Here is a 12306-nt window from a genome sequence, read left to right as displayed (position 1 = left end):
AGTATAAAGCCAAGCAGAAGGTAAAATGCATGAACCAGTTGTCATGAGCGCTGACATGGGCTCATTTCTGGACGTCCAGGAAGCGGCGGACACCATCAGCAAGCTGTGGAATGTCCCGTTCACCTGAAGGTTGCGGTATCAAGGCTTCTCTGAAGCAGACAGAAATGAAAGGAAATGTCGTGGGTGGACAGCGGTTTCTATTTTCTGTGAAATTTCTTTCCGTCTTTCTGCACAGAAATAGCCGTGAGGGGACAGGAATCAGGATGCATGCCGTGTACTTCGGCTGATTGTCTCCACATCAAAGCGTTACGCCACTGTTACGCGTCTCTCTTAAGGATTAATACTGTGTACCGGAACAATATGGTAATTACTGGTAAAGGCCCACTGAAAATTCGAAGGGAAGTATCATCATTTTATATTGTCGCATATTTGCTCATACCAAGAACGGTGGAGCAACAAAAATAGCCGTTGCTAGGTAACGGCTGTTTAACACGCAACAGTGATGTAACTGTTGAAAGCGGTATTTCATGTGCTCTTCTTGCCGGGGCTGTATAACGAGGACCAGCTGCAATTACGAGACGGTTCGATTCCCAATGAGACCATTAGATTTTTTCAATTGACCTAATTCTTCCAGCCGCACAATGGCCCTGGGGTCGACTCAGCTTCTAACAGAAATGAATATCAGGGATCTTCCTGGAGGGTAAAGGGCGTGCGGCGCATCACCGCCATCTGTGAGCCGATTGTCGAGAAAATGTGGGCGTCTCGACGTCTCACAACCCTATGGGCCTCTACGGCCTGTTACAGGGATAGCTTTACTGTGCTCTTGCCAATATGTACGGTAGCCACGGCTGTTAGAGCCATGTGCTGAAGTGCGACTTGTTTGCATGGGTAGTCCCGTAGACAAGGAACGCCACCGCAGAGTGCGTACCGCTAATGTAACCTTCCACTTGAAGTAAATGCTTATTTGCAATGCAAGTACGTCTTGAGAAGTGCCTTCTGCTGCGTGTTAATGTTCAGTGCTGTGTGGAGAGAGGCAAGCCAAAAGGTGAAGTTGTCCCTATGCTTAACTAATTAAGCACTGCGCCATGAAGATGAAGGGGGAGTAGATATATAGATCCACGTATTGTTGACCTTGGTACTAGTTGGAGGTGAGTGGTCAGCTTCACGCCCCTTACGCTTTACCCCCGGTACCCATTGTATATGAGGCTGGGTGGAACCCAGAGCCGGTTTGAACGACGTGGAGAAGAGAAAATTCTTGCCCCCACCGGGACTTGAACTGCAACCCCTCTATCGTCCAGCCCTTAGCCAGTCGCTATACGAACTGAGCTACCACAGCTAGTGGAGAGAGGGCGAAACCATATAAATATGCCAGCGTGTAATTAAGCACAGCGCCATGAAGGCGTATTGAGAAATGAACGTGAGACTGTACGCATGCTCAGCATCGGCAATAGATAGAAAAAAGTAGTCAGCTTCACTCTCCGGTCGCATTATCCTCTGTAAAAGAGGCTACAGCATTTGTGGGGTGGAGACAACGTAACTACGAACTGAAATGGTATTAGCATGTTAATCTGGGAGGACTGAATGGGCGAGACATCTAGAGGAGGGGGCCACTCTTCGTGCTGTGTGAGGAACCGCATGTATATTTCAGCACATAAAGAATGTGGGCCGTCATCTGGGCATCGAACTCGGGAACTGCGACCTTGGATTTATCACGTGACGCTCTAGATAAGACAATGGCATTCGTCGCACGCGCTAGCCTACTCTTGCGTCGGCCATCAGAGGAAAAATGGCTCAAGTCAGTCCGCAATATGCAGGTTCTGTAAGCCAGGAGGACAACACATGCAAACTGAAGCACGGCCCCTCTCGACAAGACTAGTGAAGTAGCCCCATAAGGTTCATCACCGTGTTCACAAGAGCCCACTACTGTCCACACACTGACACTGTATTTTCTTAATATCCATCTTAGTATTATCCCCACATCCTACTGAGTGCTCGCCGCCATCCATGCTATGTGCCCCGCCACTCTCATTGTATTAGTAATACTACTGGCTGAAGAGTGCACATTATAAAGCTCCTCATTGGACAGTTTTATTTTTCTGTTCTTCCTTCAGCGTGACAAAATTTCGCACCCATACAAAATAAAGGAGTAAGATTAAAAAAAGGGAAAGCTATCCCTGTGACAGGCCGTGTGGGCTCATAGGGGTGTGAGACGTCGAGGTTCCCACATTTTCTCTAGACAATCGGCTCACAGACGGCGGTGGGGTTGTCAGCCTTACGCTCCGGCCGGCCACCCTTTACCTCCAGGAAGATTCCTGGTGTTCATTTATGTTAGAGGCCGAGTCGACCCCAGGGCCATAGTGCGGCTGGGAGGATTAGGTCAATTGAAGGCATCATCGGGAATGTAACCCGCGACCTTCAGGATTGGACCATAGTGCCTCCAAATGAGTAAATAACAGTTTATATTTTCTTCCATTATTTAACGATTTCAGCTGAAAGGAAGTGGCCGTGGCCTGTAATATCCCGGGAAGTGACCAGTGCGTGGTACCTCTGCGCTTGCCACGGACGACGCGAGTTGCTTTGTGTCAGGCGCAGAGGTAACGTCAACTATATATATAATCGCATGTTCTTGGAAGTTCTCGATTTCCCTGAAGCACCCACAAGCGCATCGTCAGCTGATAAATATTTACAGAGGTCTATTACTTTGCAGGGGAGCTGAGTCTCTAGCCTTGTCTATGTACATACTTGTGAGGCCCAGTCGCGCGTTACGTAAGCAGCGACAGGCCAAGCGCGTCAGCACTTACAGGACGCGCGACCCCGAAACAGATTTCACAGAAATGCCAACATCTATACACATAACAAAAAACAAACTCCGTGGCTTTAGTCCGCAAGCGAACTATACCGATCGAGCGACCGCCGCTTGTCGGCGAAGTTACTGCCAACTTTAGCGGATACAGTGTATCGCGTCGTCAGCGCAACGAATCCCCACGGTCGTTAATTTCTGTTTTCTAGACCTGAGCCGCTACTTTTCCATTCAAGTAGAGAGACAGTAAGAGGGTACAGGTAAAATTGTCCCTGTGCTTAATGAGTTAAGCAGTGCCTTGAAGAGATGGGGGAGTGGAGGGGTAGTTCCAACTTGACCTCGGCACTAGATGGAGGTGATTGGTCAGTTTCACGCCCATGCTGCTTTACCCCTATGGAAAGAGCACCGGGGTGCTCATTGGATAGGAGGCTGGGTGAGCCTGTAGATTTGTATACCCCTATCGTTGCTAGGTAACGGCTCGGTAAAGACGTTCTCGCGGCAACGAAGAAATGTTGAAGGCGTCGTTTTCTCTACGGTCCGTGTCGTATCAAAGGAAAGTAGATATATAGATTATCAGTTCTTCCCAGGACTTCTTTTTCAGCGTTAAGTTGGTGTGGCTGCAAGAGTGCAGACCCTGTGTAGCAGTGGTTTTGTGAAAGCGGGAGGCCTGTGCAGTGCTCCGCGATGCGTGTTTGTTGAATCCACTCACTCACGTTTGTCATTGCATCACGTGACCTTGACATAAATAATTATATTCCGTTCGCCAGTGCCACTGTGTGCGGTTCGGAACTGTGCGGAGTAAAACAGTACCCGGAGCGCGCTTTGGCCGTCACTTGTTTCTGCAGTCGCAGTGACAGCGTCGATAAATGTTGGATTGGAAAGGGTGTGGAAGGAAGCATTCGTACTATATAAAACAAGGCGGACATCATAGAAAACGACGCATCCAGTAGTCTTATATTGTCGCGTGTGTATTCGTTGCAACGATAAAGTTTTTACCTAGCCGTTGCCTAGCAACGGTAAGGGGATACACATACACGCAGACCGATTGGAGGCATTTATGAAGTACGCTGTTGAGATGGGCTCAGGTGCCTTGATACACACATCAAGTTTTATAAAGAATGTTTCAGCCATTCGGAAGTTGATAGGACGGATTCACAGACACATAGACACAGTAAGTCACTCGTGGAGTTGAGCCCTTCTTGAGAAACCGCCAATTCTGCAGCCACTCAAGAACTTCCCAGCATTTTATGGATCCCGGAGGTTGATTACCGTGTTCACAAGAGCTCTCCACTGGTCCCTGTCCATTTTAACATCCATCCACCTACATCTAGGTCTTGCTAGTGATCTCTTTCATTCTGGCTTGCCCACCAATAACCTATATGCATTATGGACATAAAACGTAAAATATGTGATATTAGAACCAGGAAGAAACATTTATTTCTCGATATATCCTCCACCAACTTGTCCCATCGCTTTACCAGTGCGTCGAAACCCGCAGCATAGAAGTTTTTGACTGTTGTCTCAGCCACTTTAGAGCCTGGTCGGGCATCATCTGCGACTTTAGAACGTCCTTGAGCATTTCTCGGTCCAGCTATGAACCGCTTTACGCGACAAACACTTCCCACCGTAAACAGGAAACATATGCTTGTGAATGTCCTTTTGCCAACAAAAAGAAGCACAATAGAACGCTGCTCTTCGGTAGTACACATTCTGTTACGGTCGCCATTTTTCTACTGAAATCAGCCTCTGAACATGCGCATCTGCTACGTAGGCTGTTATGAAGCCGAACTGTGCTGCTACCTAATGATACACATAGAAAATCTATGACGTCCATTACAAATGTTTTACTTCCATTTGCGACGTGTTTACCGACTCTCCCCCGTATAAGGACTATATACAGTAAAGCTTATCGCAGTATTAAGACTCCAACAGGGATATTTGGACGCCATTTGCAATTCCCGCCGAGCGCTTCAGTGCTTTCGTCTGTCTGCTTGTTGCCTGGTTTCTCTAATTGCGGCCACTTGCAGTGTCCGCGAAGACACCAGAACCTTATAGCCACCAATCAATAGAGAATTGCGCCTGAGCGCCCCTCATGCCGTCAGGAGACATTCCCATCTGACGCGAATCTCTTCCTGGAAGATTGACGAGATGCGAATCCCCCCTCCATACCCACTCTGTGACGTATGTATCTTGGCAACTTAGCAGGATTAAGACATCTGCGTTAAGTGGGAATTTCGGGGTTCGGTTTCTTACAAAGAGAACATGTTAAGTGCGCGGTGCTTATTTTCTCACTTCTCAGAATGAGACCAGGCGCCACTTCACGAATAACCGCGTCTTACCTTCAAGACGTGAGATCGAAGCTAAATTTATCCTCATCTCGTGTTGTCGTTCCAACGTACATTATTCTTACCGCTCCGAAGGGCACTGGCTTGTCGCCTCGATCCAATTTCGCCTGACTTGTATTGGAATCAGAATAAAATGATAAGAAACTTGTCCCTGTGCTTAACTAATTAAGCACTACGCCATGAACGTATTCTTGACCTCGGCACTAGTTGCAGGGAAGTGAGCGGTCAGCTTCACGCTCTGGCCGATTTACGCACGGGGAAAGAGCCCCCAGTTGGGTGGGCCCCCAGAATCGGTCTGGACGACGCGGACAGGAGAAAATGCTTGCCCCTGCAGGGACTCGAGCCCCGTCCCTCTCGGCCGTCCACCCCATAGCCAGTCAGCAGTATCTGCTAAGCTATCCCGGCTGACAAACTCCGCACTGGCCTGTGTCGGACACGTGACTGCACGTTACATCGTCCCCTCTATCGTAAACACCAATCTTTATTTTGAAGTCTCCTTTGTGAGACAGAAAATTAATCTTTTGAACTTGTAGTCTATCAAATGTTCCATCTATAATGCAACAGTCAATAACACTGATTCACACTTTAATATTACAGACTGGTCGTTTCGTGTATAAGATTTTATTAACACTAATAAAATATATGTGAATTATTTAATATTTTCATAGACCGCCTCTGTTGTCTGGTGGTCAGAGTTCCTGCCTACAAGTACAGAGGTCCCGGGTTAGATTACCGGCTCTACCACATTTTCTGAGAGGTAGTGGGTCTGGAACAGGGTTCATTCAGCCTCGTGAGGATAATTGAGGGGTTATTTCAAGGAAATAGCGGCTCCGGTCTAGAAAACCGAAATTAACGGTCGTGGGGATCCGTTGCGCTGACCACGCGACACCCTGTATCCACTAAAGTTGGCAGTAACTTCGCCGACAAGAGGCGGTCGCTCGGTCGTTATAGTCCGCATGCGGACTAAAGCCGCGGAGTTTGTTTTTAATGGTGTTAATAACATCTTATGCACATAACGATCTCTGTGTGGATTAAAGTGTGAACCAATGTTATTGATTGTTGCATTATAGATGGAACATTTGATAGACTGCAAGTAGAACCTCAATGCAGCAGGATGCTTGAATATAATATAATCTTTTGAACAGTTTGGTGAATTCCGGACGAGTTTTCTATTGTAATGTTTCACTTGTTGCAGTGAACTGAGAGGACAGTGTCCAGTTCTTCCTGCATAGAGCGTCTGGGCCCGGCACGGCGGTTCGTCCCGTGTCTGGCATGGCGCAATGTTGACCACATGCCCAAACTGCCTCCACGTGTTCCACAACACCAGCAGCAGCAGCAGCAGCAACCTGCAGCACGAGCACCAGAGACTGATACTGCAGTCACAACAACACTTCACAACACTGCCATCATCCTCATCTCCTTCCGTTCACTTTACAACGCCATGTTGCGACTCGAGCAGACCGCAGCAGCAGCAACCACTGCTGGTCTCCCTGCATTTACCCCCCACAAATGTGGCAACCACATGCACGGTGGCTGTTTCCACGACAACCGGCTGCGAGCAACATCTGAGTCAGCGTGTGCTTGCTGGCATGACAGGAGGCGGTATCGTCCAGAACAACACCGTCACCGACCCTCCATCGTCTGTGATCCTGCAACAAACCACGCAGGACGAGAAACTCGTCTTGCCCCCCTGTTCCCCACAACCATCGCCGTCAGCCCCACTCTCGTTCGTTCTGCCACCAGCACAGAATGTTTTCACAACCGCCAGAACTTCCACGCTGTTGCCTTTCCAATGGACAGTGGCTACATCGGCGGTGTCGTCCACAGTGACCACAAGCCCTGTTCAGAGTCCACAGCAGTGGACACTGCCGTCACCAACCACAACTCCCTGGGTTCTTGGCCTCCACATGCCACAGACGCAACAAATTCCGCAAGTCCCCCAGTCAGACACGGACTTGGTGCGGCTTGCAGCGACCTTGAGGGCGCTCAGGACTTCGGGATGGTACTACGAGGGTCTCTCGTGGCAAGAGTCTGCGGAAGCACTGCAGTCAACTTCACCAGGGACATTTCTGGTAAGAGATTCGTCGGACCCAAGGTTCCTCTTCTCACTCAGCGTCCAGACGGAGAGGGGCCCTACCAGTGTGCGTCTCCACTATGTCTGCGGTCAGTTCCGTCTGGACGCAGAACCAAGACTGGCCCCCCTGATGCCTCTCTTCGAGTGCGTGGTGCGTCTGGTGGAGTACTACATCGAAGCGACGAAAGACAGTGCGCGGTCCGATGGTGGCGAAGGGGAACCACACACAAAGGGAAGCAAGGGAACTCTCCTGAGACACAAAGAGCAGGTGTGGGTGGACGCGAGAGGACACATGTACTCTCATATCCTGCTCACGACACCCCTGTACAAGAAGCAGCAACTACCATCTCTGCAGCATCTTGCGCGGTTGGCAATCAACAGGGGTCTGAAGGCTGCAGGACCACAGCAGTGTTCCTCAAGGGGTACCCACTCTGCTGTTGCAGCAACATCGCAACTCCCCTTACCGACCCTGCTTTTGCATTATCTAAAGGAGTACCCATATTGTCACTGACGGGTCTTCGGCGACACAAAGATGACAATCAGAGCACGCGCGACAGGGGTGGGATTCTACAGAGGGATGCAGTAGTGAATAGAAAATTATGTGAAGAAGGCCCAGGCATGGCAGAACATTTGCAACCAGACGGACTTCAGTTTTCTCCCGTAACACGTTTGTCTTCCATGAAGGCTTTTATAACATTCGTCAGATGTTATGTTCCATGTGTAATTCTGCTGATGGAAATCTTCAAACCTCAGCGGACGAAAGACGAGCAAACTAAACAGATATATCAGTTTGAACACGAGAGAAGCTACAGTAAAGTTCTCCAGCTATCAGCAGATTTCGGTTATGTTTGTAAGTTGCTAAGGAAGAACTGTGGATCTTTGCTTGCTGCTGATAACAATAACAACAATAATAATTATCGTATCAACAGTGTCGTATGTTGAAAATGTGGTCATATATATATTCTGAAATGCTGATAGTTTCGGGGCAACTATAACTCACTGATGATGATGATGATGATGAGTAATCAGTAATTATACTTAAACTCCCATAAAGTAATGTCTATGCATACGACGGTAAGTTGCTACGGGTTTTAATAACACAATATTCATTATAAAATAAAATAGAATTAATTTAGTGCGTGTGTATGTTTGTGTATAAGGCAGATGTTTATATGTCCATATTTATTTTCCATTTGTTTGTGTGGACCCGTGACAGAACAGGTTAATGTATGTATGCTTATATCATGTGAAAACAGCAACTGAAACCACAGCGCAAATGTCTCTCAGCCACTGCAATTGTTATCCTCTTTATATTTTTGCACTGTTCCACGCTTCATGTTGTTTACGAACGCTACACCATGACGAGTAATAATTCCATGAGTCAAAGCAGAAACGCACATGTAACGCAGGGAAACATATTCATTCTAATTTGCACCTACAACCCCTGTCAGTATAGGCACTCTGCAGCACAATCGCCCGTAAGAATAAATGCACTGTAGTGTGTTGTAATGAGTTTACATTAAACGTATGCCTAGTATATGATTTCAACTCTTCAGGCTTAGCTGCTTCACATGTTCCAAAGTTTCGGCATAGATTGTAGTTGACTTCTTCAGTGTGGGGGTGTAACACCATAGCCCAAAGCTCAGCGCCACAACACAGGCGAACCAAGTGTCGTCCTCTAGGGGCAGAATGTTATACCAATACGGTCTTTTGGGTTGTAATACCGTGTAGTTTGGAGAGAGCCCGACGTTTCGAAAGAGCCACGCAAAACTCAGGCGGTACGCTGGGCCCGCTCTGAAGCCATTCTCAGCTTACCGTCTGCTTCTGCCGGGTTCTTGCTTTGCTTGCTTAGATCCTGAAAGTGGTGTCCATATGTCCCTCCGAAACGTCGGGCTGTCAACCAGATACCGGTGTTTTGAGAAAGTTAATCTTTAATCCACCTGAAGATGACAGTTACAGTATACGCCGAAACGTCGGTACGTGAACAAATTTAGATATTTCCGGTATAGCGACCAGTCAGGCAGCATTTTCACCGCACCCACACGGGACGACCCAGTTACAAGGGGTCACTGTTCTGTTCTATACAGATCAGTGCGAACAGACGAAATAGAGAAAATATTGATTTTATTTACCGTCCTTTTCGTGTTGGGCGCCGGACGGAGAGGGAAATAAACATCAGAAGTAGAGTCGAGCGCGCGCTTTATTGCAGTCCTATTATGGCTCCTGTTATAAATATTATCATACGAAATAGTTGAACATTACGTGACATTGTGCATAAAACTTGTAATCAGAACTGACTCGAATCAGTGTTGCAGGCTGCCACATTTATTTAAACCCCAGGGGAGGACACTAAATTCAGTGTATAACAAGTGTGTTCAAACCTTGAAGTATAAATACTGCAGATGTTGCGGGCGTGTTGCGTTCGAATTCTTCTGTGTGTATGCTACGCACGCATGCGCGCGCACAGCACCCTGGCGGAGGAGGAGTTATGTTTTGAAAAAGGTCCCTGAAAGTTAATCGTTTTTAGGAAGCAGAAAATATAACAGAAACAGGCTGGAAGTCTGCTATTCCTAAGTGCGGCCACCAGTAATTCCTATAGGTTGTTGTTTATTTAACGACACTGACAGCGTTTAGACAATACAGCACCAGATGATAGGATAGTGGTGAATAATGAATAGAACAGTATCTGGAAGGAAGCGATATAATCGGGGTACCGTCCCGGAATTTTCCGGTACGAACTGAGGAAAATAAGGAAAAAATCAGGACAACCGGAGTAGTCGAGATTCGAACTAGGCAACTCCCTAACACGAGTGTTAAGAGCGTTGCATCAGTTTACCAGTTTCGTGATCTGTCTGAAGATAAAGAGTCAAATCACATACAAAGTTGTCCCCGTGCATAATTAAGCACCGCGCTGTGAAGACGTATGGGGGAGTGGAAATATAGCTTTACCACTCCTGACCCTAGCACTGTATGGAGGTTGAGTGGTCAGCTTCATGTCCGTGTAACGTCACATACCAAGAAACGCAGCCGGCTATTTTCATGTCGCGAAGCAAGGCGGTTCCTCATGCAGACGTATCGACTAGTTCCCTCCCGTGCCTGCTGCAGGTCCCCTTACTACCGCGCTTGGCTCTATCGACTTGTGATTCCTCGAAATAAGTAAAGGTGGTAAGGTATGTGCTGGTCGTTGTGATCCTCTCCCGTAAAACCTTCAAGTAACTAGGTCATGCAGCACTGCAGCGGTCGCTAGCACTTCTCGAGCGGAAAGCAAAATCGATTACATTTCGATGGCAAATACTGGACACCTTCAGTTGCCATATCTCTTTGGACAGGCGTGCTGCAGGTCCATGCTCAGTTAAGAAGAGCTTAGGGGACAGGAGAAGTGTGAAATTTAAGGTGAATAGGACCACCGTCTCTTCGGATGTGACGCCGTGTAGTTTAGCAGAAATTTTCCTACGTTTTACAGGACTGTACTATCTCGTGACCTAAGAATACGCCATCAAGTAGCAAGCACTGCTGGTTGCTGATTTCCTTGCCGGGCTGTACTTTGTGACGACGGCGTCACGCCCCGGAAGATAACTGCTCTTTTAAAAGCTATTTCAATGGGGCGAACCAAAGGACACGGAGTAACAAATGGAGTGTGTTCCGAAGTTTCGACAATCACGGCTCTATTTCCACCCTTCCGGGAACTGAAATACCTTTCTGCAAGCTTCACTTCCTCTTCCAAGAAATGACGCCCACTAAGAATAGGCATAAATAACTCTGTTACTTATATAAAGGGAGCGAAAGAGACGCAGCAAGTCACTGTTCTTGTGACCAGCGAGTACGCCTTAATCCCCAGTACAGGTCACGTGATACTTGCGATAATTCGATTAGCTAACACAGTGATGGGATGGACGGCCGGGATTCTATTCCGGTCAGGGGAAAGATTATTCTGTACTCTAACAGCGTCCAGACCGGCTCTGTGGCACACCGAACTACCCATATAATGGGTACAGGGGGCTTTTCCCTCGGAATAAAGCAGCCGGGACGTGAAGCTAGCCACTCACATTAATTTAGTGCCGAGGTCCCTTTTTAACGTACTTACCTTATTTCGAAAAAAGAGAAGTATGATATCACCTTAGTGTCTATGTGTCCCCCGTATCGTTGCTAGGAAACTGCTCGGTAAACGTGTTTCTGCTACAATGAATATACAACGCAACAATAGAACGCGGTGTTCTCCATGCCGTCCGCATCGTGTCATATACTCAGTATGCAGTGAAAGACGATTTGTTATTACTGGAGCAACTTTTCTTAAGACTAGTGACCAAGCTACAGATTTCACAGTCGGGGGAATTGGTGATGGATTTCCGGCAGGGGCAGAGCGTCCAGCCCGGCACTGGTAACGGGGTGTCCCTTGTCGGCGAGTGAACTATAACACTAGCCCCGTCATGTCTTCATATTAAACTGACGGGGCGCCTTGTGCCCCTTCTGCGTATACCGCCAGTGCGAACGGTAGGATAAGCAATGAATTGAAAAGGATGCGGAAGGAAATGGCCGTGACCTAATTTGAGGCATTATCTCCGTAACGTGGGGGCGGTGCAGTCTACAGACGGAGTGGGGGGACCATATGTCGTGTGTTCTGATGCCGTGTCAGTGTTGCTACACGCTGTCAAGCACAGCGTTTCCTGCACATGAAATAATTACGAGTTGTTAAAACTGAAACAGCCCCTGTAACCTCTAGAATTTAAACCGTAACATTCGTGTCTAGTTTCACGCAGTTTCAGTCGTGAGGCCCCTGTTCATCCAAAATTTGTACTCTTCTTGTACTCTTCTCCAAGTATAGTTAGAATAATGAAGCCAAGGAGGGTGAGGTGGGCAGGGCATATAGGATATTGGTGGGAAAGCCAGAGACCACTAGCGAGACCAAGACATAGGTGAGTGGATATTAAAATGGATCTCAGAGAGATGGGATGGTGTGGATTGGATTGATCTGGATCATAGTAGGGACCAGCGGAGGGCTCTTTTGAAGACGGTAATGAACCTTCGGGTTCCATAAAATGCTGAGAAATTGTTGAGTAGCTGCAGAATTGGCGGCTCAGCTCCATGAG

General features: G+C 47.7%; 1 protein-coding gene across 2 annotated transcripts in view; it reads left to right on the top strand.

Moving 5' to 3' along the window:
* The window catches only part of LOC111868100 (cytokine-inducible SH2-containing protein), a 78932-nt gene extending 68349 nt beyond the window's left edge, over nt 1-10583 (top strand). For both annotated transcript variants that reach the window (XM_033752929.1, XM_023858487.2), the window contains exon 2: nt 6341-10583. In XM_033752929.1, coding sequence (XP_033608820.1) covers nt 6426-7730 — 1305 coding nt within the window. In that variant the 5' untranslated portion in view covers nt 6341-6425 and the 3' untranslated portion in view covers nt 7731-10583. The remainder of the gene's footprint in view (nt 1-6340) is intronic.
* Nucleotides 10584-12306: the final 1723 nt, after the last annotated feature.

This window comes from Cryptotermes secundus, unplaced genomic scaffold, assembly GCF_002891405.2.
Source record: "Cryptotermes secundus unplaced genomic scaffold, Csec_1.0 scaffold1361, whole genome shotgun sequence".
Classification (NCBI taxonomy): Eukaryota; Metazoa; Arthropoda; class Insecta; order Blattodea; family Kalotermitidae; genus Cryptotermes; species Cryptotermes secundus.
Note: the sequence above shows the minus strand (reverse complement) of the source record. Positions and strands in the feature narration are given on the sequence as shown.